This window comes from Castor canadensis, chromosome 6, assembly GCF_047511655.1.
Source record: "Castor canadensis chromosome 6, mCasCan1.hap1v2, whole genome shotgun sequence".
Taxonomy (NCBI): Eukaryota; Metazoa; Chordata; class Mammalia; order Rodentia; family Castoridae; genus Castor; species Castor canadensis.
In genome coordinates this window covers 93,100,158-93,125,113 of record NC_133391.1, presented here as the reverse complement: position 1 = coordinate 93,125,113, position 24,956 = coordinate 93,100,158, and the positions used below count along the sequence as shown (strand labels likewise).

Sequence of the window (24,956 nt, the reverse complement as noted above, 5' to 3'; positions counted from 1 at the left end):
TAGGGACAGTTCTCCATTGTCTGTTTAAGAATGAGAAAAGTTTCCCCAGAAACCCTCCATCAGAGTTCATTTCATTGACCAGGATTGTATAGTGTGAATATTCTTAAACTAAACCTGATACAGAAAATGGGATTCTCATGGTTAGCTCAGAAAAATTATCATCTGAGATAGGAGGGATATTGAGGAGCTATCCTACATTATCACTATATCTAGGTCTTTAAGCATTGACATTAATACAATTAAACAGGACATTTGTGTGTACATGAAAAAATTATCCTGAGCCACATGGTTAATATAACTTCTCTTGAGAGGGTCATTGCTGTCCTAATTTGTTTTTGTTTACTTATAGAAAAATTTCATATGAAGGAACTGTGAAATGAAAAATGAATTTCATTTTTGTGACTGTTGTATGGCATTTTCAGCTCCTTTGGACAGAAAACTCATGAGGAAATAAAGGCAGCATAGATCACAAAAAAATCACTTTCATTTTTATCAAAGAAAAATGCTAGAAACAAATACTCATAACCAGTCTCAAAAACCACAAGTTTGAAACATCTTTTCAATAGAAACAACGAATGGAAACAATATGTTTGTGCTATTATGTTTCATTTCTACTGAACAGTAAAAATATTATCTTTATAATGGTGAACATTTTAAAAATTATGGTAAAAGCTAGTACTTCTGTTATTTCAGGGCTGGTTCAATAATTTCTGTTAAGTATTTAATTTTAAAAGCTCTAGAAGTAGCCTTTGGGCTACTTTTATTCTGGTTCATTGAATTTAATATTATATTGTCCATGTTCATTACATTTTGTGCCCAGAGATACTTGTCCATAAAACATTTCCTGGCTATCATCATCAGCATGTTAGAACCAGACAATAAATTATTGAAATAAGTGTTCAACAATAAACACTAGTTAAGATTATCAGTTACCAATTTGAAAGTTTAACTTCCAAGAATTAATACAAAATTAATACAAAACACTGTATTAATTGTTAAGTATAACATATTAGCAGAATAAACACAAAGTTATTCAAAGTAATTAGAATACAGGGATATGTTAAATGCTGTTTGCTATAGAAAGAAATTTCTATCTTAGAATGTCCAGTGATATGTTACTAGGAGATTAAATTGTACTTTGTTGTTGAAAAGGAATTACTTAAACATGTAACAAAAGAGAAGTTTCCTGTGTTTTTCTTTGTAATGCCTTATTTTTCTGTGGACATTAAGCTATAGGACAGAATTTTCCTTGCTCCATTAGCAGTTAGACATCGTGATGTGCAAATTTTATTGTAATTAGCCATATGTGGCTCTTGAGCACTTGGTATGTGGTTAGTGCATCTGAAGAACTGATATTTTAGTTTTATTTAATTTGAACTAATTGAAATTTTAATTTTAATTGCCAGGTATAGGTAGACAGTACAGATCCAGAGCAAAAGCATTTATTTGATCTAGCTTCTGTTAAATGAATGCTCCGATACAGTAGATGAAACACAAGTTCCTATCCATATAGAATTTAATAAAGTAATTATAACATCAGTTCATGATTTATATTCTGCTGTGATTGTTTGAACTGCTGAATCTTAAGGTATTTATTTAGATAAATGAAGTGGGAGGCAGAATATGGCCAACCATATGATCGACCATGGATGGGTTGCAAGACAGCATTGGGACGAGGACCTGAAATTTATGAATGGGGAAAAAAAACCTAACACACTTTGAAGGCATTAATTTTTCCCAGTGATTTTAAGCAGTGTTCATTATCTAAAATCTAAAGACATTATCTTTTCTTTTAAAAGACTAAATATCTTCTTTAAAAAGAGCTGGGGAAAAAAAAAACTCCAGCAGTCTAGTATTTGTAAACTGAAATGAACAAATAGTAAAAACTCTTGACTGCGCTAGAACAGTTTTTTTATTCAAACTTAATTTGAATTTATAGTCATTATAATATTTGTTTTACATAGTTAGCTTTCAAGCTTTCCTTAAAATATTATTTTTTTAAATGTATGATAGGTACAGACAGATGTGAAACTGTTTCACAAAGTTTATTAATATTTCATGTTTGTCTTGCCTTACAGAAAAGCATGGTGATTTGGGAAATGTATGGAGTACAGAAATAGTCTTTTATTACAAGTGAAAGTAAGCCTACCAGTAAACTCAAAAGTTTTTCTCAGGACTAGGGATATAGTTCAGTGGTAAAGCACTTTCCCACCATTTACAAGCCCTGGGTTCAATCTCCATAGCTGCAAGAATTTTCTTTTCTTCATGTCATGAGAACTCTATAGTGATTGACTCCTGGTATTGATTCAATAGCCTTTGGATGACAAAGTCTATATCTGCAATTTTCGTAAACATTTCCTTGTGTTTGTCTTGTACTGGCTGGCTCTGTAGCCACTGTAGTTTCAGACATCACATCTGTATTTTAGAAAACAGAAAGGCAGGAGGCAAGAACTTGCAATAGATTCCTCTCTTAGGGGACCAATAGTTTCCAGGAACTATTTTCTCCCAAAAAGACTTTTCTTCCCCTCTGCTTTCCAAAAGGAATGAAAGGGAGGGGAGGGGAAGAGTGGAGAGGAAAGTGGGGAAGGGAAGGGAACCTTTTTATTAGCAAGGAAAAAGAGAGTAAGTGTTGTGTAGACTAGTCATTATTTGACTAGTCAAGATTTTTTTTTTCACTTTTCTTTTATTATTCATATGTGCATACAAGGCTTGGTTCATTTCTCCCCCCTGCCCCCACCCCCTCCCTTACCACCCACTCCACCCCCTCCCGCTCCCCCCCTCAATACCCAGCAGAAACTATTTTGCCCTTATCTCTAATTTTGTTGTAGAGAGAGTATAAGCAATAATAGGAAGGAACAAGGGGTTTTGCTGGTTGAGATAAGGATAGCTATACAGGGCATTGACTCACATTGATTTCCTGTGCGTGGGTGTTACCTTCTAGGTTAATTCTTTTTGATCTAACCTTTTCTCTAGTTCCTGTTCCCCTTTTCCTATTGGCCTCAGTTGCTTTAAGGTATCTGCTTTAGTTTCTCTGCATTAAGGGCAACAAATGCTAGCTAGTTTTTTAGGTGTCTTACCTATCCTCACCCCTCCCTTGTGTGCTCTGGCTTTTATCATGTGCTCATAGTCCAATCCCCTTGTTGTGTTTGCCCTTGATCTAATGTCCACATATGAGGGAGAACATATGATTTTTGGTCTTTTGGGCCAGGCTAACCTCACTCAGAATGATGTTCTCCAATTCCATCCATTTACCAGCGAATGATAACATTTCATTCTTCTTCATGGCTACATAAAATTCCATTGTGTATAGATACCACATTTTCTTAATCCATTCGTCAGTGCTGGGGCATCTTGGCTGTTTCCATAACTTGGCTATTGTGAATAGTGCCGCAATAAACATGGATGTGCAGGTGCCTCTGGAGTAACAGTCTTTTGGGTATATCCCCAAGAGTGGTATTGCTGGATCAAATGGTAGATCGATGTCCAGCTTTTTAAGTAGCCTCCAAATTTTTTTCCAGAGTGGTTGTACTAGTCTACATTCCCACCAACAGTGTAAGAGGGTTCCTTTTTCCCCGCATCCTCGCCAACACCTGTTGTTGGTGGTGTTGCTGATGATGGCTATTCTAACAGGGGTGAGGTGGAATCTTAGTGTGGTTTTAATTTGCATTTCCTTTATTGCTAGAGATGGTGAGCATTTTTTCATGTGTTTTCTGGCCATTTGAATTTCTTCTTTTGAGAAAGTTCTGTTTAGTTCACATGCCCATTTCTTTATTGGTTCATTAGTTTTGGGAGAATTTAGTTTTTTAAGTTCCCTGTATATTCTGGTTATCAGTCCTTTGTCTGATGTATAATTGGCAAATATTTTCTCCCACTCTGTGGGTGTTCTCTTCAGTTTAGAGACCATTTCTTTTGATGAACAGAAGCTTTTTAGTTTTATGAGGTCCCATTTATCTATGCTATCTCTTAGTTGCTGTGCTGCTGGGGTTTCATTGAGAAAGTTCTTACCTATACCTACTAACTCCAGAGTATTTCCTACTCTTTCTTGTATCAGCTTAAGAGTTTGGGGTCTGATATTAAGATCCTTGATCCATTTTGAGTTAATCTTGGTATAGGGTGATATACATGGATCTAGTTTCAGTTTTTTGCAGACTGCTAACCAGTTTTCCCAGCAGTTTTTGTTGAAGAGGCTGCTATTTCTCCATCGTATATTTTTAGCTCCTTTGTCAAAGATAAGTTGCTCATAGTTGTGTGGCTTCATATCTGGATCCTCTATTCTGTTCCACTTGTCTTCATGTCTGTTTTTGTGCCAGTACCATGCTGTTTTTATTGTTATTGCTTTGTAATGTAGTTTGAAGTCAGGTATTGTGATACCTCCTGCATTGTATTTTTGACTGAGTATTGCCTTGGCTATTCGTGGCCTCTTGTGTTTCCATATAAACTTAACAGTAGATTTTTCAATCTCTTTAATGAATGTCATTGGAATTTTGATGGGAATTGCATTAAACATGTAGATTACTTTGGGGAGTATCGACATTTTTACTATGTTGATTCTACCAATCCATGAGCATGGGAGATCTCTCCACTTTCTATAGTCTTCCTCAATCTCTTTCTTCAGAAGTGTATAGTTTTCCTTGTAGAGGTCTTTCACATCTTTTGTTAGGTTTACACCTAGGTATTTGATTTTGTTTGAGGCTATTGTAAATGGAATTGTTTTCATACATTCTTTTTCCGTTTGCTCATTGTTAGTGTATAGAAATGCTAATGATTTTTCTATGTTGATTTTATATCCTGCTACTTTGCTATAGCTATTGATGATGTCTAGAAGCTTCTAAGTAGAGTTTTTTGGGTCTTTAAGGTATAGGATCATGTCGTCTGCAAATAGGGATATTTTGACAGTTTCTTTACCTATTTATATTCCTTTTATTCCTTCTTCTTGCCTAATTGCTCTGGCTAGGAATTCCAGTACTATGTTGAATAGGAGTGGAGATAGTGGGCATCCTTGTCTGGTTCCTGATTTTAGAGGGAATGGTTTTAATTTTTCTCCGTTAAGTATAATGCTGGCTGTAGGTTTGTCATATATAGCTTTTATAATGTTGAGGAACTTTGCTTCTAGTCCTAGTTTTCTTAGAGCTTTTATCATGAAATGATGTTGGATCTTATCAAAGGCTTTTTCTGCATCTATTGAGATGATGAAGTGGATTTTGTCTTTGCTTCTGTTAATGTGGTTTATTATGTTTATTGATTTTCGTATGTTGAACCACCCCTGCATCCCTGGGATGAAGCCTACCTGGTCGTGGTGAATAATCTTTTCGATGTGTTGCTGAATTCGAATTCGATTTGCCATTATTTTGTTGAGGATTTTTGCATCAATGTTCATTAAGGAGATTGGCCTATAGTTCTCCTTTTTGGAGGTGTCTTTGCCTGATTTTGGGATAAGTGTAATACTGGCTTCATAAAATGTGTTTGGCAGTTTTCCTTCCCTTTCTATTTCATGGAACAGTTTAAGGAGGGTTGGTATCAGTTCTTCTTTAAAGGTCTGATAGAATTCAGCAGAGAATCCATCAGGTTCAAGATTTTTTTAAAGGTTAAATTTGAGAACTAATGAGAGAAATATTTGTGATTTAGGGTTTACTGTATGAGGAAATTGTTCTAGTTAGAGAGATCTAGGGCAACAGCAATACAAGATAGAGTCTAGTTTATACCAGTACCAGTAATGTATGTTGGTCATTTGTTTTCATCTCTTTGGTTTTCTGTTTTGTTTTGTTTTCTGTTTTGATTTTAGAGCAGGGAGTTATCCATTGTTATAACCAGAGTAGCTGGGTTTTTGTTATTACTTGTTTGTTTGATTTTGTATTGTGAATTCTTTAAATAGTAGAAAAATGATCATGGACATCTCATCTAATCTATAGATTTCAATCACCTAACCCTCAATGTGTAAAAAATGTTGTAAAATATGATATAAATATCTAAGTGCTTCTTGACCTCCCATTGCTGATTAGACTGAATGATCTTGTCCACTAATCTCTTAAATCTTGAATCTTTCTCTTTACCAAGACACCTGCCATATAATGTAGTTGAACTGTGTCTCTAAATTCTTTTAGAGTTTTTGGATTCTGCCTGCTTCCACCTCGAAGTCTATCATAAAAATAGTCCTTAATCTTACCTTGGATACTATTTGTTTTGTCATTTAAAAAAAATACTTTAGAATATCCAGCAAATAACTGCAAAAATGCTACTAGAACTGAGACTTCCTTCCCTTCTAGGACAGGTTTCTTTGTCCTGTGAGGGATTTCCAACTATAATCATTATTTTACAAATACAGCTCTGTTAAACATTAATTATAGGAACTTTTCCTTTTCTTTTAATTATTTATTGATCATGAGCATTTCTCCAATATCAAGTAATATTTAGTACAATTAAAAGTAAAAACCAATGCATGTTAACTGATTCAATGAATGGAGATATTTTTTCATGCTTTAACTATTAAACACTGGAGCTCACATAGCCCCATATACTGCTTACCTGTTTTTAAATACTTTGGAAGTCATCAAGACATTAAGTGTGCTTATCTATATTAATTTTCACATAAGAATATGCATTTGAAATGGATTTGTCATATTGGTTGTACGTTTCCCCACCACAGGATGTGGTTTAGCAAAAACGAAATACTCTTAATTTTTTTCATTTTCCATTCTAATATTGAACAACTTCAGCTTACTAATTTCTGCTAGTTCAGTTATTTTCAGCAGTAACTTTATCAATTCAGGATTTAAACACTATAAATAAAAGATTCTATCTTGGTTTTGCTCCTTTCTCTTCAATTCAAATTAGTTCTGTGGAGACTTACATCATTATTTCTTTAATTGAAGACAATATCAATTTTAAATTGACCATTATGTAAGAACAAAATAGCTGCCAAATGAATTATGAATAATGTATGGAATTAATACCATTTTTCTAGGGACAAATATTTGTTTTTCTTAAATCAAATTTTTGGTTATTCTATCATTCTTTGAACATATACAATAACTTTTGCTTCATTGGTGACTCATATTATAATCGTTAAAGATATTTTAAAATCATTAAACTCATCCCTTATGATATTAACCATATGATTCAGTTGAAGTGTCAGCAGCAGTTTTGTGTACATATAGACAACGTCAGCTACCTAAGAACAAACTTCTGTCTAGCATCTATAAGTTAAAAGATGCATCCCAAGTTAAGAAATGCTAAAACTTGAGAATTGTATTTTTCTTATGAACTGTGAAGTGCAGCACCATTCATAAGAGAGGGTAAACTTTCAGTTCTCTGTCTTCACTGGTTACATCTGAGGCATAGATTTTCCTGCTTTATGTTAGAAGCACTAACTTTAACTGCCATTTTGCAAAAATGACTTTCTGTCCACACACCTATGCAGATGATTATGTGTACTCCTGGTTTTATCTCTAGGATTCTTTGAGTCAATCAGCCTGCCTTTTGCAACTTCTCTATCTCCTCTCCAGGCAGTAGTAACTCCTGGTTATTTTTCTTATGTGACACTAATACTTCACATTTTTTTAAAACTGTTGTGGGATTCCTGAAAAACAGAACTGTGTTAGGTGTATCAGCTTAGAAGATCACACAAGTGATATTTGCATCCCAGTTATTTTTTTAAAAATATGTAAGATAGCTGAGCAGGATGGCTTATGCCAGTAATCCTAGCTACTCAGGAGACAGAAGTCAGGAGGACTGTGGTTCAGAGCCAGCGCTGGGGCAAATAGTTTCGGAGACTCTATTACAAAAAAACCCATCCCAGAAAAAGGGCTGGTGGAGTGGCTCAAGTGGTAAGAGCACCTGCAAGCGTGAGGCCCTGAGTTCAAATCCCAGTGACACACACACACACACACACACATATACAAATATGTAAGATAAACAAATAAGAGTTTGTGATAGAGGAAAAAGTTGCACATCAAGGGGAGTTTTAAGCATTCTCTATTTGAGAATGTGTACATGTTTTGATTCTCTATATTAAATCAGCATACTTGGTGGCATCTTGGAAAGTCTGTCAGAGTTGAGGCATGGTCATGTTAAAAAGCTACCAAGGATTTAGATTTTTTTTCTGCTGACAGTGCTTATAGGTCATCAAATGCTTTTGAATGAGGTGATACTATCCTGTTTATGCCTTAGAAGATGGTTATAGTGAAAACATAAATTAAAGTTTGGAAAATACTGAGGTCCAGTAATTTGAGGTTATTTTAGTTGTTCAAGTGAATGGTGTCAAAATAGGGGCAGAAGATAGGTTAGGAGTGGAAAAAAGTAGAAAATTTTGACAAGATAATAGTGCTTGACAATACTTAATATACAACAGATAATCACAGATAAGCTCCCTCCTGTCTTGGGAAATGTGACTAACTAGATGACATTGTCATTATTGTAGTTAAGGGGTTACAGAAGAAGAGCCGATTTAAGGCTGGAAGGTTTATGGGTTTGATTCTTGAATCTTGATTCTAGAAATTTTTTCTATGGGGAATGTAAAGAATGTCTCCTTTAGTATTAGGTTTGGTCTATAATTTAGATCAAACTGTGAGAGAGGAATTGGGGAGTAGCTACTACACATAACACATAATAGCTACTTGGTGAAAATGACCAGGATGGAATTCTCAGGTAATCCCAACTCAAGGAATGCAGTATTCTAAGTGGAAGAGGTGGTCATACAGTCTTGTAAAATACAGTTTCAGGAAAATGTTGGTATGATATAATATGATAGATCACAATAGACGGTTATATTTACATTTGTTTTGGGGTTAATTATATTTGTTAAAATGCATTTCTGAGGCTACATATTAAGAGGTTTCTTTGTGCCAGGTACTTCTCTATCAGAAAACACCTTATGTTCCCATTTTGTACATGTTCCTTGAGTACTCAGAAGTGGTCCAAGTTCAAAAGCCTAGTGATAGATTTGATTAGGTTATATTAATTTTTTATTATTTTATTACTATATGAACCTACAATTTTTATTTTACAGATTGATTTAATAATTCATTATCAAAATGATTATGATTTTCAAACAATAAAATATAAGAATTGTGTAAAATGAATTCTGCTACATTGTTTATTTAAATGACCTTCAGTACATTTTTGAAAAGTTTTAATTTTACTCTCAAAAACACGTTAGAAATTCAATAGCCTATACTAATTATTTAGAGACCTATTATAAAGAGCTGACTAAACATTCTTATAAAATGACCTTTACTGGGCTGGCGGAATGGCTCAAGTGGTAGAGTGCCTGCCTTGCAAGTGTGAGCCCTGAGTTTTAACTCCAGTACCACCAAAAAAAAAAAAAAAAATGGCCTTTACTAATTCTCAGATGTATCTCCAATGAAGTTCTGAATGTTAGATGATTACAAAGGAAGATTGATCAATTTAGTAAAATTTATACACCTTTGGCTGTTCATTGGTTTGTCTAAATGGTTTTACTTGCGATGCCTTTTATTAGCTTCTTAAAAGCCTGCATTTGGATTAATAGTGTAAATTGTATAATTTGAATTAAAGCATATAAAAATATAACTTCATATCACCATAAACTTTCCAATAAGAGAAAAATGGGCAAACTTTCCCCAGTGTGTTTTTTGAAAACCTGTCTTTGTATCAATAATTTTTGTTAGCATACTTCAAATACTCAGAGTATGTTTTTCATTGACTATATTTTCAGGCTTACCCAATTAATTCTTAGTTCTGAAGTCTTAGAACACGATCAGTCAAAGAATTGTATTTACAGAAACTAAAGAAGCAATTATATTGCATAGTTAAGTCAAAATCGTTTATTAACATTATATGATACAACTTTATTGTGACTATAATATTGTCTTTACTTACCTATAGCAGTTGCATATAAAATTCCTTTGAAAAATTAAAATTCTCATTCAAAAAATATCTAAAATAGTTATTAACAACAAAGTAATCATGTATTAGTATCCCTCATTATAATTTCTTTAGAATAAACTTTATAATATTCCTCTGCAAATCATTCTGAATTTTTTTAAAGTATGTTTAAAGTATTATACAGTGTCATTTATGTATTTTTTCTTACAGATAAGAATGTGCCTTTTGATAGAAGATTTCATCTCTCTACCATGAAGAGCAGAGTTTCTATGTTTAAGGAATAAGAAGCCACTATGCCAACGGGGGGAAGGGGGTATTTAAGTTCCATCCATTATGACAACTTTTAATTTGTTGTTACTGTGCTAAGTATTGTATTATTTTGTTATGTATTTGTATGTACAGAAGTGCTCTATTTGTGGGCTTTGTGTTCTTAGGAGTAAACTATACTGTAATAGTTTATTTGAAAACTACTTTAAATGGTGTTTTCTGATAAGTTTTTGTTTCTTGCTTACCATACTATTGTAAATTGTTTTATGTACTAATCAATTAATGTTAATTATTTTTGCTGATATCATATTTTTAAAAACTATTAACCACAACAACCAACTGGTGTGTAAAAATAATTAAAATTTTCCTTGAAATATTATTTGAAATATTGAAATATATTTCCTTGAAATATATTTCCCATTTTTGTGGGGAAGAAAAGCCAAATTTATTATGCTGTTTGGGGATTTTTTAAATATTAATAAATGTGTCTGCTATTGTATGCAAGACAATAAATGTGACTTAAAATTCTTTTAAGGTGTTATAAACACTATGTTTGTGAACTAAATCTAAACACTCTAGAATTATATATTAATATATATATATTATATGATTTCTAGAAAAATCTGTCAAAAATTATTTTTTTCATTTTAGCAACTTCCACCTAAAAGTAAGATACCAAGTAGGGTTTAATATGCATTTTGATTAGGTATTTGAGAAATCTATAAATTTCAGCATTTTAATTGGTTATACTGTTACACAGAATTAATGACAAAGATGGTATTGTTCAAAGCTTCACTCTTTTTAGAGTACAGGAGATTAAAGTATGTGTAGACTTTGAATTCAGACATTTAAAGAGGGACTGATTTCATTGTCTCTGAATAAATTCTTCAATTTTCACGTTCTAAAAGTTAGAGGAGAACTTACAGGAAAAGCATGGGTCAAAAACTGTTGCTTACTGACACAAAGAGATAATTTAAATATGTATCAGTGTGGATGCAGATGAGCTAAAACATAGAGTTTAAAAAGTAGTTACTACCACTGTGGATTACAATAAGCGTTTATTTTTCACACATGCACAAATGTGTTTTACGTACACTGGTTCTGCTCTTCTTCTTCTTTCTCTGAACCAAAGCTGACATAGAAACCTCTGCCAAGATAGGGCTGGGTATGCAGATCAGTGATAGAGTACTTGCTTAGCACACAAGAGTCCTAAGTTCAATCCTCAGCACTGGAAAAAAAGAGAAATTAATTTTATGCCAACTGTCTTTGCACAGTGATTTTGATCATCCTGATGTCAGGGTATATATGTACAGTGTGTAAGCAGAGGCTTAAGTGGGAGCCATCTTTTTTGCTAAAGAGGTCAGTTCTATTCAGCTTTTACTAATACTATGAGGAAATATCTTCCCAGTGTTAACTCTTAATTTTTTACTTCCAAGAGAAGTGGACTTCAGATTTGTTATATAAAATTAATCTTTTTAAAATGTTATCTTCATAGAACACATGGTTGTATTAAACTTATCCCCACAATTAACATTTTTGATAGGTGAAAATCATATACTATGATATCTTTAAAAATTCTTTATTAGCATAAATTAATTGTACAAAGGAGTTTCATTATTATATTTACATACATACATGGAATATAATTTGATCAAATTTGCCATATTTATATTACTTCTTAATTCCTGAACTCCTCCCCCCTTTTAACAGTTTTAAGTGTGTTTCATTATGATATTTTCATATATATATTTATATATATATGAAGTACATGTGTGTACTTTTATATATAATATCTTGGAAATAGTGATACATTTAATATTTGATACTATTTATAAGCTCACTTTCATTAAAATTAATTAGAAGTAAGAAATCTATCAAAGAATAAGAATTAGTTAAAGAATAATAATTAAGGTAACAAAGTAATGATAATTTTCATTAATGGTTTCCAAGTTTCTTTTTTATTAGTGTATATTAATTGTTCAAAGTGAGGGATTTCATTACGATATGTCCGGGCATGTATATGATATACTTTGATCATAATCACCCTGTCTTTACTCTTTCATCTTCCCCTCACCCTCTTTTTATTTACAAGTTTTTAGGATGGGTTTCATCATGACATTTTTGTATGTGCATACAATATACTTAAATCATATTCATTTCTCCATCACCCTCTTTTCCTCTCCTCCCTCTCATTGGTTCCTCCCCAGTAGTTCTTTTATGTTCATGTCAATTTTTACTAGATTTTTGCATATGAGAGAAAATATGAAATTTGTCTCTCAGTCTGGCTTATTTTGGTTAACATGATCATCTCTAATTCCATACATTTTCCTGCAGACAACATAACTTTATTCTACTTGGTGACTGAAGAATAATTCACTTTCTTTATCCATTCATATGTTGATGGATACTGATAACTCCTCAAAAACCGAAAAATAGATACTATGTGACCCAAGTTGCTTTTAAAGGAAATGTTTTGAGTAGTGACAGCAACTTTTTTAGAAATAGATATTTGCTCTTGGCATTCACTCCTTCTTCTGACTTCACTTACCTTCCTATCTGGAAAAAAAAATCTTGATATAGAGTGCAGTTTAGGCTGATTTTTTTTTCTCTAATCTTTCATCTCCAAAGCAGGGATTACAGTCTTTAAACTCCAAATTTTCACTCTTACTCCATTGTTTTAAGTATTATGTAAAATCCACCATCCTTCTCTAAATATGGACATACTTTGTTTTGCATATCTAAATAGATTGTAACTCACAGCCAGCCTTAGAAAAAATAATCTTTAAACCTTCTACTGGCCCCTCAATCAATTTCCTATTTTCCCAATATTAAGGAGCTTCTTGTGAACCAATATTTTCTCATAGATAATCAACCAAAGTTTGGGTAGACTAGTAGGCAGCAATGTAGTCAAGCATGACCAGGAGATCTGCAGGTATACCTTTATCCAAGCAATAGCCCTTTTATTAGTTGTTCCTGGCTTGTCAGATCTGCAATGCCCTGTACCTAAAGCTGTGGATTTAAGAAATTCTAAAAGTAAATGTAAAATTAGTATGATCTTTCAGGAAACAAATCCTGGATCATTTCTGATGATAATTATTTCTTTCCTAGACTATGTGAGGTATGTTCAAAGGTAAGTGTCCTAATGGATTTTAATATCTCATTTTCAATATAGGTGAATTATTTCAAACTACCCTATATTTTTATTTGTCTCAACTCTTTAATGTAAAACAGACCTTGATTGAAAGGTAGATTATTTCTCACATCCACAGAAGTCTGTTGCTTATTTTTCTCCTGCCTTAGTTGCTTATCAGACACCACTGAACATTTTTACAACATTATCACTAGCAAAGGCACCTACTCTGGATATCTGCTCACAGTTTTATTTACCCTTAGCTCCTTTATTACATACATTATATAAAATTGTATCTTGAGGACCTAAATGAAAAAAAAAGATGACTTTCCTAGAAAGTGTGATGGTTCCTCCCTTTAGAATCTTACGCCAGTCACAGTAGCTCATTTCCGTAACCCAAGCTGCTCAGGAGGCAGAGACTGGGGAGACTGTGGTTTGAGGCTTGCCTGGGCAAGGTTAGTGAGATGCCATATTAACCTAAACAATCTGGGCTTTGTGTTCCATTTCTCTCATCCTGGCTGTGTGGAAGCTGTAAAAAGTGGATCACAGTCCATACTAGTCTGGGCCAAAATATGATAGCCTACCTTAAAAATAGCTAAAGCAAAAGGACTGGGGATTGGTGCATGAATCAAATGGTAGAGTGACTGCCTAGCAAGCATGAGGTTCTGAGTTCAAACCCTAGTACTGCTGTAAATAAATAAATAAGAATTTTTTTATCCATACACACACACACACACACACACACACACACACACACACACACACACACATACACGATGGCCCAGCACTCAAGGACTCATATAGCACAGGAGTTGCCCAAGTTTCTGTAATAGTTACTTCTGTAAGAGTGATTCTTTTGTAATTCAAGATTGATAGCTATACAGGGAGTTGACTCACATTGATTTCTTGTGCGTGTGTGTTACCTTCTAGGTTAATTCTTTTTGATCTAACCTTTTCTCTAGTTCCTGTTCCCCTTTTCCTGTTGGCCTCAGTTGCTTTTAAGGTATCTGCTTTAGTTTCTCTGCGTTAAGGGCAACAAATGCTAGCTAATTTTTTAGGTGTCTTACCTATCCTCACCCCTCCCTTGTGTGCTCTCGCTTTTATCATGTGCTCATAGTCCAATTCCATTGTTTTACAGCAGAATTTAAGATACTAATAGACCTCATATAGAATTCTGGCTCTATAATTTTTCCCCATCTTAGTTTATCTTCCTTTTTCAACAGTCTACTGTTTTCCTTGTACACTTAATAGTTAAAATAAATTAATAAATTAAAATAAATTAAATTAATAATTTAAAATAAATTAAATTAATAAGTTAAAATAAATTAAAATAAATTAATACTGTTAAGTGCTCTAGATTTTTTAATTCATTCATTCCTCTGTCTCTACACAGATGGGATTAAAAGCATGAACCACCACACTCACCTTGTTTTTGAGATAGGGTCTTGTTATCTGCTTATCTTTGGCTGTCCTCAAACTCTTATTTCCCCAGCTCTGCCTCCTGCATAGCTGGAATTGCATGCATGTACCACCATGCCTGGCTCTACCTTATCATTTTGTAGAATTGTTTTTAGTTATGTGGCATTATGACATTATTAAGTAGAGATATTATAAAAAATATGAAGGAAAGGTTATAATTATTGTTAATAGTGAGAAAGTTCTATAATATATCATATCATATCTTGTCTATTTTTCACCAAACACTGATGAGAAATGTTTCCTCCAACTCAGTATCAAATTTTTTTCATTTCCCATTGAGCACATTGTTTGGTTTTTACTTTATATGGGGATATTGTAATTATGTAATTATGTGGCCTTTTTTTTCCTTTGACTACCAAATTTGGGACTTAGAACAGCATCCTTTATTTAGCAAATTACAATATATCATGGCCTTATTTTGGGTCTGTTCACTCCATCCCTGGAGTATCAGTTTGAAAATATTTTATCTCATATCTTGTTGTCAGGAAATTTTGATTACTGGTGCCTCTATATTGGTTCAGGAATTCAGGAGCAAGATTTCTAAGATATCATGGTACTTCCTTCATTATCTCAAAATAAGTTCCTTCAGTCAAGCCTTTGTTTGCAAAAGGAAGGGGAAAGGACCAAAAGAAATATGGTTGGAACTTTAAACAATTGCCTGGGCATCTTTGATTTCAAATAAAACTCAGAAGTTGGTGCCTTAAAATTTCATAACCAGCACATTTGATTCTGAGGACTCACTAGACTCAACTGGCTGTCCTCATTTGTTATATTTCATGTAATTGAATTCAGTTGTGACTGAGGCTGAAGTCACCTGGAGGATCAATTTGGCAGAAAGCCCAAGGTGGCTTATTCATATGTCTGAAAGCTTATATGGGTTGTTGCAGGGAGTTCAAAAGAAATACCTACACACACATGACTTTGGCATATATATAGACAGGTAGATAGATGATAGATAGATAGATAAATAGATGAGAGAGAGAAAGAGAGAAACTGAGAGAGAATCCTAAGGGTAAGTGGGTAAGTGTGACAACAGCAAGGATTTTTATTATATCATTTCAGATATTTGAGAATGTTGGTTCTGTCATATTCTATTATGCAAGCTAATCACTAAGGCCATTTCAGAGCCCAGGGAGGGAAATGAGAACCCATTTCATTCATGTAAGAAGCAACATATGCAGATAGAGAGGGAAGGGATCTAAGTGTCCATTTTTGGAGACCACTACTGTTTACTCTCTGGCTATCAATAGTCCTGATACACTACATGCAAAATAGGCTAATCCTTCTACAACATCCTCCAAGTAATATTCTGTTACAAAATTGGTTTGAAGCCTAGAATTCATAACTTATATGATGTTCAAGGGAATATGAAAGACCAATTTAGGTGAAGTGCTTTAAGCATGGTTTCTCTCTGACAAAAGATATACAAACTAAAGAGACAATCTGTTCAACACCCCTGCCTTTACAATGGTGATAATGTGTCTGAAATTTACAGAAGAAATCAAATTTTTAAAAAGGAATGAGTTATGACAATAGGCACATCACAATCATAGCAAATCCTTTATAATATATTGACAAGTTACAGTTGTGTATATAGTATTATGATTTTAATACAATGTGAAATAATTAAATCTATTAAACTATCCATCACCTTAAATATTTGACTTTTTTGTGATGGATATGCACTTAGTGACATTGAAATGTACAATATTCACTTATTAGATACATTCATCACACTGTGCTTGCTGAGCACGTGCCATCATTTCCTTGACTGGGTCCCAGTTTTGCTCCAAGGGTATGAATCTCAATACCACTTTGCTCTGTCCTCTAGATTGTTGGCACTGAGCTCTAAGACCTCCTTTCCTTTCACTTATAAATGGCCTGTGTTTACTGATGAGTACTTATTTGACACTACTTCATGCTTATACAAAGTTTTAGCCTCCAGTGTTTTATTAGTTTTTGAATCTGCTTCTATGCCTTTTAGCTCAGTGTTACTGGAGTTTATTCCATTAGACAAATGTTATCCTCACAATCTTTCCCAGAGAGTCTTCTCTTTTGGGACTTACAGTCTTGATACTGTAGAATCACAGCTGTAAGATTCTTCAAAGGTTTTTTTTTTTTTATTTAGTTGAGTAAGATTGCCAAATGCTCCTTGATATTCATAGAAGCCTTTCCTCCCTGTGGCCCTGGCATAAATGTTTCTGAGGTGTCAATAGAGTGTTCTCCACCTACACTATTGAGCTGAACTTTACCTGACATTATGTGTTACTGGAAGCACCTTAAATTGAGTTTTGCCCTGAGGCCATTTCTTATTTTGAGACAACTTTTTCTTCCTGGAAAGAATGGGAATGATAAACAATTCTACTTTTGAACTTTGTAAGTACACTATTCTTTTTCCTCTAAATTCTGCTGTAAAATACTGAATATTATCCTTTTATATCTCATTCTATCTGTACTTTATCCTTTGCATGTAATAGAAACTAATTGATACTTTTAACTTCTGCTTAGAAATCTTCATAGCATGATATATAATTCAATAGGACCATTTTCTATTTTCTACACTATTGGAGCATGTTATCACTAAATGTGTTTTGCTACTGAAAGACTAAATATGATGTAGCCTCAGAAGTTTTTAAATGTAATTCTTCTATATTATATAAGTTAAATTAATCACTAAGGCTCACCAAGAGAGTAATTAAATCCCATGTCTTGATATACGAAGGAACTTGTACATAAAGCAAGGGAATGAATTTATGATAACCAGCTTTGGAGATTATTTGTCACATAAGAAAAGCCAAATTATCCAGAAATCCTAGCACACTTTAATGTTTCTCCTTGACCAGTTGTATTATACACTTCATAAAAGAAGCAGTACAAACTGCTGTGAAATATGGTTTTATGTTGAGTTAATCACCAATTTATTAAAGAAAAACAAAGGAGGTCATATAATAAGGAAGAGGGAAGTGGTAGCACTTTAACAAAGTTAACTTGCTATTCATTGGTTCCTTATCACTTAAAATTTTTTACACACCATTTTTTGAAATAATATAAAATGATTATCTCACTTCCAGTAGAGACATCCCAAATTCTCTAGTGATAGCATCCAATTCAAAGTTCAAGCTGTACAATTAGAATGATATGTTATCTCACCAAAAAGTACCACTTGTAGTTCCTGGCTTTCTGACACTTTATTACCTAAAAGATAAATTATATAAATTATTTATTCTCAACATGTACAATGTTGAAACAGACATACATCATCCATTAGAAGAACATTTATTTAAGAGAAGACAGGATTGTGGAGACACGGACATATGACAGTTCTCACACCCTGCTGATCAAGAATGCAATGACTCCTTGAACTAGTCAAAGAGTAAGCTCTTGGTCAGCCAGTCTTTCCACTCCCTCATTCCTATTCTATATCCCTAGCTCTACCCTCTGAGATGCTGAAACTTAGAACTGATAACCTCAGGTTCTTGTATTGTTTCCAAAAACTACAACCTATGGTTGTGTGACAGGGGAGCTGGGTATTGTGTGGCAATACTGGTGTCACATCAGTTTTCAGTCTAGATTGGTTGTTTGAACACAATGTCATTCTGTCAGAATTTTAGTACTTGACTTGTACCCAACAAGTACCCTGTAAGTTTAATAATAGTTAAAGATTTAATGTAGTCCAAGTTTTTATCCTTGAATATTTTTTTCATCAACTGTCCTTTACACTCTGCTCACTTGCCCTGGCTTAACATAATGGACATTAGCTTAGGATATTGAAAATAATATTCTTGAGAGGAGGCCGAACTCACTCTCATTTCTGTCTTGAGACAACATTTTCCTGGCTGCCTACCAGTTCATCCCTTGCTAAGGTTGTTGCTTTGCTGTCCTTGCAACAGTTTCTATTTAAAGTATGAAAAGTGATTTTATTTTTTAATCTCCTAAAGCTCCAAACTACAGGATTCTCTGGGAATACAGCTGTCAGGTTATGGCCAGAGAGCGCTTCTCTTACCAAAATGGCATTTTCCCATCTGTGTTTGCAGGCTATTTACTTCTCACTTGGGTTCATACTGTTGTATAATTTTCCTAAAAGGGTCAAGAAGAGCCCAAACTACTCAACATTCTGATCAGTCTCAATTATTTCTAATACAAGAATTAGTCAACATATAATTTGGCTCATGAAGTAAATCACGTAACAATTTAAAACAAATGTTTTCTATTGTGCATAAAGTGTGGTCAACTTTCTAGTATCTAATATCTAAAAATCTGAATTTTCATTTCTCTACTTTCTCCATTAAGCCAATTCCACAATTTTGTTTCTGTTAGTTATAATAACTTATTTCTTATAGCAATTACTAAATCAATCAAGCCTCTTAGGTCTATTAACAATACTTTTTAGTTAATTTAAGTTGTAAAGATAACCTCATAAAATCCCTTGAATGGCCAGAGGAAAAAAAATTGTTCCAAGGGAAAACACTGTTGCCAAACTTGTTACTTTACTCCTGTAACATTAGAAAGTAGAAAATAGCAAATGCTATAAGTGCCCAGGAAACAGACCTCTGTGAGTATCCATGCTAAAAAATCAGAACTCCTAACTCAGAGGTACTTGTATGGTTCCTTTCTATCAACAGACTTCTTGGCATGGTAAAGCAATATGGGAGTTTAAGGTTTTAGCTTACAACTTCTATTTACAACATAAGCAAGCTAAAAGATATGCAAAAATGGTTGTCAAATAAGGGCATATGTAGAATCTGCCACACCTGGATTCATTGTGTTTTCCCTCTTTACTGAAAAGCAACATAACATAGTGGAAAACACAATCTGATATTCAGAACACAGCCTTCAGGGACATCCATACTGCACTATTTTTTTTTTTTTTTTTACCTTCAGTGCTAAAACTGCACCCTGATCTTTGTTTACCTAGAGACAGCTGGGAAGGAATGAGTTTATTCATTTTTTTTATTATTATTCATATGTGCATACAATGTTTGGGTCATTTCTCCCCCCTTCCACCACCCCCTCCCTTATTCCCCCATCCCCTCCCTATCCCCCCCAACCCCCTCGATACCTGGCAGAAACTATTTTGCCCTTATCTCTAATTTTGTTGAAGAGAGAGCAGAAGCAATAATAGGAAGGAACAAGGGTTTTTGCTAGTTGAGATAAGGATAGCTATACAGGGAGTTGACGCACATTGATTTCCTGTGCATTTGTATTACCTTCTAGGTTAATTCTTCTTGATCTCACCTTTTCTCTAGTTCCTGGTCCCCTTTTCCTGTTGGCCTCAGTTGCTTTTAAGGTGTATGCTTTAGTTTCTCTGAGTTAAGGGCAACAAATGCTGGTTAATTTTTTAGGTTTCTTAACTATCATCAAATCTCTCTTGTTTGCTCTCGCTTTTATGATGTGCTCAAAGTCCAATCCCCTTGTTGTGTTTGCCCTTGATCTAATGTCCGCATATGAGAGAGAACATACGATTTTTGGTCTTTTGGGCCAGGCTAACCTCACTCAGAATGATGTTCTCCAATTCTATCCATTTACCAGCGAATGATAACATTTCATTCTTCTTCATGACTGAGTAAAATTCCATTGTGTATAGATACCACATTTTCTTGATCCATTCATCAGTAGTGGGGCATCTTGGCTGTTTCCATAACTTGGCTATTGTGAATAGTGCTGCAATAAACATGGGTGTGCAGGTGCCTCTGGAGTAACTTGTGTCACAGTCTTTTGGGTATATCCCCAGGAGTGGTATTGCTGGATCATATGGTAGATCAATGTTTAGCTTTTTAAATACCCTCCAAATTTTTTTCCACAGTGGTTGTACTAGTTTACATTCCCACCAGCAGTGTAAGAGTGTTCCTTTTTCCCTGCATCCTCTCCAACACCTGTTGTAGTGGTGTTGCTAATGATGGCTATTCTAACAGAGGTGAGGTGGAATCTTAGTGTGGCTTTAATTTGCATTTCCTTTATTGCTAGAGATGGTGAGCATTTTTTCATTTGATTTTTGGCCATTTGAATTTCTTCTTTTGAGAAATTTCTGTTTAGTTCACTTGCCCATTTCTTTATTGGTTCATTAATTTTGAGAGAATTTAATTTTTTAAGTTCCCTATACATTCTGGTTATCAGTCCTTTGATGTGTAGCTGGCAAATATTTTCTCCCACTCTGTGGGTGTTCTCTTCAGTTTAGAGACCATTTCTTTTGTTAAGAAGAAGCCTTTTAGTTTTATGAAGTCCCATTTATCTATGCTATCTCTTAGTTGCTTTGTCTATTTTTGTCCTGAGTTCATTTATCTCTTTATTAATCATGTTCTTTGTTTCACTTTGGTGTTTATACAGTACTTCTATGGTTTCTTTTATTTCTTCTTGTGCTTTTTCAAATTTTCTATTTTTGTTGTCTTGGAATTTCTTGAGTTTTTCTGTACACTTTGGTAGACCATATCCATTATCATCTCTATAAAATTCTCATTGATTACCTGTAGCATTTCTTCTTTTACATTGTTCTTGTGGGCTTCATTGGGTTCTTTGGTATAGTTTATCTTCATTTTGTTTGAGTCTGGATCTGAGTATCTGTTTTCTTCATTTCCCTCTGGTTCCTGTACTATTTGTTTGCTGTGGGGAAACTGGTTTCCATGTTTTTTCTGTCTTCCTGTCATTGCCCTTGGTGTTGTTATTGTCCCTGTACTGTGTGCAATTAAGTATTTTCTAGCTTGTAATAATAACAATGGTCATATTTAGAATGGAAGGATGAGAGGAGATGGAAAGCAAAGAAGTTAAAGAAAAAGGGAAAAACAAATAAGTAGAAAAAACAAAACAAACAAAAAAGTTTAAAAGATATAAACAGGGAGAGATAGTGTACTAATCAACAGTAAGCTGAACAGGCATTAGAGAGAGAGAGAGGATTGAAAATAAAAAATAAAAAATAAAGTAAATAAATGAAAAAAAAATCTCCAAGTTCAAATGCAATAAAGTTTCAGTCTTAATAATTTTGGTGTTAGTTCCTCAGATGGTGTTTCAGAATTAGTTCTGTCATTGTCTCATCAAAGGGGAAAAAAACTAAAACAAAACAAAACAATATAAAACAAAACAAAAAACCCCACAAAGTGTCCCAAGTTCAAATGCAATAGAGTTTCAGTAAGTTTTTCAGCATGCAGGTGTAGTTCGGTTTTTGCCTCATCAAATGTAGGGAGAAAAAAAAAAGTCTGGAGACAGTTCTGTGAATGGCTATCTGAGGCTGTGGCTCACCTGTCTACTGCTGTCAGCCTGCTGTTGCTGGAGGCTTTATTTATGCAGATCTCAGGAGTGAGCTTAACACTCACCTAGTCCCTCAGACTTTGTTTACTTAGAGTTCTTCTGGGCATGACTGCCACTGCTACAAGCTTTCCCCTTTCTAAGCACACTGGGGGATGTGATACTGCACCAGCTTTCTCAGGCCTGCGTGTTTATTTACAGCTCACATGGGAAGTGGGTATTCCCCCCCTTCTGTGGAGTTTTCCTCCCACCGCCACTTTTACAAGTTTTCCTGCTCCTGGTTGCTGGGCATGTGCTGCCACTCCTGCCTTCTCCAGCTGGCTTGTTGTGAGGGATTTCTCCTCCCCCCTTCTTCGGTGCTCAGGGTGCCCTGCCCTCTTTGCTACATGTCTTTTTTGTTATTATTGCTTATTATTCAGTTTTTTTTTCTTTTTTTCCCTGGGTGGGGGGTTGGTCTGTCCAGGGGGCTATGCTGATCTGGCCCATGATTGTCTGTGGGAGTGCTGAGTGACACTTACCTCACCTTGTGGTTTGTGTCTTCCCAAGCTGCCTGAGCTGCTGTCTGGTGGTGGTGTGGGAGCTCTCCTGGTTTCTCCATTTAATGTGAAGTGGACATGCTATGTGCAGGCTGGAGGTATGGAGGAGTCAAAGTTTTGCCTCTTCTTGGTGGTTTTTCCTGTAAGGTGTATCTCCAGTGTCTCTCCAAGATTTTACTTTAGGAGGTACACTTTCTGTTTCCTCCCTCTAGCCGCCATCTTGGAATCCTCGAGGTTGTTCTTCAATTAGGTATGAAAGGTGGAGATGGTTTTCTTAAAAAAAAAAAGTTGAACAAGATACAGAGTCAAGTCTCTCCCCTGTGAAAGAAACCCCACTTCACAGAACAAAAGCTGGGAGAGCAGAGCTGTGGGAAAATGACCTCTGCATCTGTGTGGCTTTCTTAACTAATTTTTATAAGCCTTGGTGTTTGCAATGGTTAATCTTGATTGTCAACTTGCTTGGATTATGAAAAGCCTAGGACATTAGTAAAACACACCTTAGGGTGTGTCTGCAATAGCATTTCCCTAGACAGTTAGATCATGAAGGCTCTGACCTAAACAAAGGATTAATCCACAATGGTATGATAAATTCATTATTGGATGACATTATTATTAGAAGGTGGTGAAAGGTTGGAGGTGGGGCCTGGTTAGAGGAAGTAAGGAACTGGAATTTTGCCTGGTCCTTTCCTGTATCCTCTTTACTCTGCTTCCTGGTTGCCATTATGTGAGTTCTTCTGCTCTGCCACCCTCTTCCCACCATGATGGGAACATTGTGAAACCATGAGTCAAAATAAGTATTTCCTTCTTTAAGATGTCATTCTTATACATTTGGTTATAGCAACTGAAAATTCTAGCAGTTACCCTTACTTTGAAAAACTTGTATTAGAATGCCTGTGTCATATTCTTAATATGATGGCAATAAAGGACATTATATATTTTTCTTCTTTGAAGAAGTCTCCTAACTTTGTTTTTCTGCAATTTGAAATATTCTTTCTACTTATTTTGAAAAGGTACTTCAGAGTCATGAAATTTCTTTTAGAATGAGACATAGTTTATATAAATATAAATAATTCTGTATGTTAGAATGTTAAAAAGGTTGAAAATTTAAAACTTATAAGTAAGAAAGAATCTAGGGTTTTCAAGAAAAGGCAATATCTCTGGGTGTCAGGGGAAAATTATAAGGACTTCTCTGTAAAAAAGAGTAATGCCTCACATTTCTCTTTTTATTAAAGCAAATGAATCTTAATACTTAGTAATTAGACAAAATTTTTATTGAGAACTTGCTATGTGCTGGTTATTGTATACATGAAGGTTGAAATACTGACAAGACCTCCACCCCTATTGAGCTTATAGTCTACTGAAGGACACCAACAACAAAGCAGCAAACAAAATTCAGCAAACCAACTATTGATTATGCCAATTACTTTGAATAAAATGCCTAGTGGTTATGTAGAAAAGCATTCGTAGGTGTAGAGTAAGCTGCTTTACATAGTATTCAAGGCATGCTTCTCAAATAAGGTATATTTAAAATGAGCCCTATAGGAAGGAGAAAAGACAGATATGTTAAAAATCAGTCAGAAAGCATTTCAGGGAATTGTTACTTTAGAGTTCACTAGATGGGAGCCAATTTGAATGTTTATAGAAACTTAGAACTCTAGAGTGCTAGGGTATAGTTATCTAGTGAGGAAAAAATAGTGCAAAGCTAGAAAGGCAACATAGGCCAGATCATGCAGAAGTATACAGGCCTGGCAAGAAGTTTAGGTTTCATTATAAACGAAATGCAAATGAGGAGCTATGGAAAGATCTACAGTAAGTAGGGATATAACCTAATTTGTGTTTTAAAAGGTCCCTTTGGCTGTTATATATAAAATCAACAGGTGAGGAAACCACTTAAGAGGCTTTAAAAATAAATAGAGAATGGGGCAAAATGGATTTAAGTGAACAATACCTGATATAATTTTGACATACACCAACTAACTGACCCAATTAATGGATTAGAAGGGAAAAACTAATATTGCAGTGTGGAATGGAGGTAAAAATGTCACCTAACATTTTGCTTCAATTGTGTATCCTCAACTCAATGGGAAATATTAACAAAAGATTAAGTTTGAAGTATTTTCTAGGATGTCAACCTTTTCCTTTTGCTTGTCTTTAATTTATGATTTGGAGCAATGACCAAGTGGGGATATCAAGTAGTCAGTTGGGTATGGGTCAGGAACTCAGAGGTGGTGAAATACTCATTTAATTATGATCAAAATGCAATAATGTTTAAACTTGTGGCTCTTGGCTATAGATTTTTGCAATATGTGTTATCAACATGAAGATAGTATTGCTCATAGGTTAAAAATGAAATCACTTAAGGAGATTGTTTACATTTGGGAATGATGAAGTCACTATCTGAGGAACTTCAATATGTAAAGATTGTAAAAAAGTTTAATTATGTGTTT

General features: G+C 34.4%; 1 protein-coding gene across 1 annotated transcript in view; it reads left to right on the top strand.

Moving 5' to 3' along the window:
• Fam174a (family with sequence similarity 174 member A) overlaps window positions 1-21,712 on the top strand; it is a 47,476-nt gene extending 25,764 nt beyond the window's left edge. The window contains exon 3 of the mRNA XM_020171699.2: window positions 10,072-21,712. Coding sequence (XP_020027288.2) covers window positions 10,072-10,075 — 4 coding nt within the window. The 3' untranslated portion in view covers window positions 10,076-21,712. The remainder of the gene's footprint in view (window positions 1-10,071) is intronic.
• The last annotated feature ends 3,244 nt before the right edge of the window (window positions 21,713-24,956 follow it).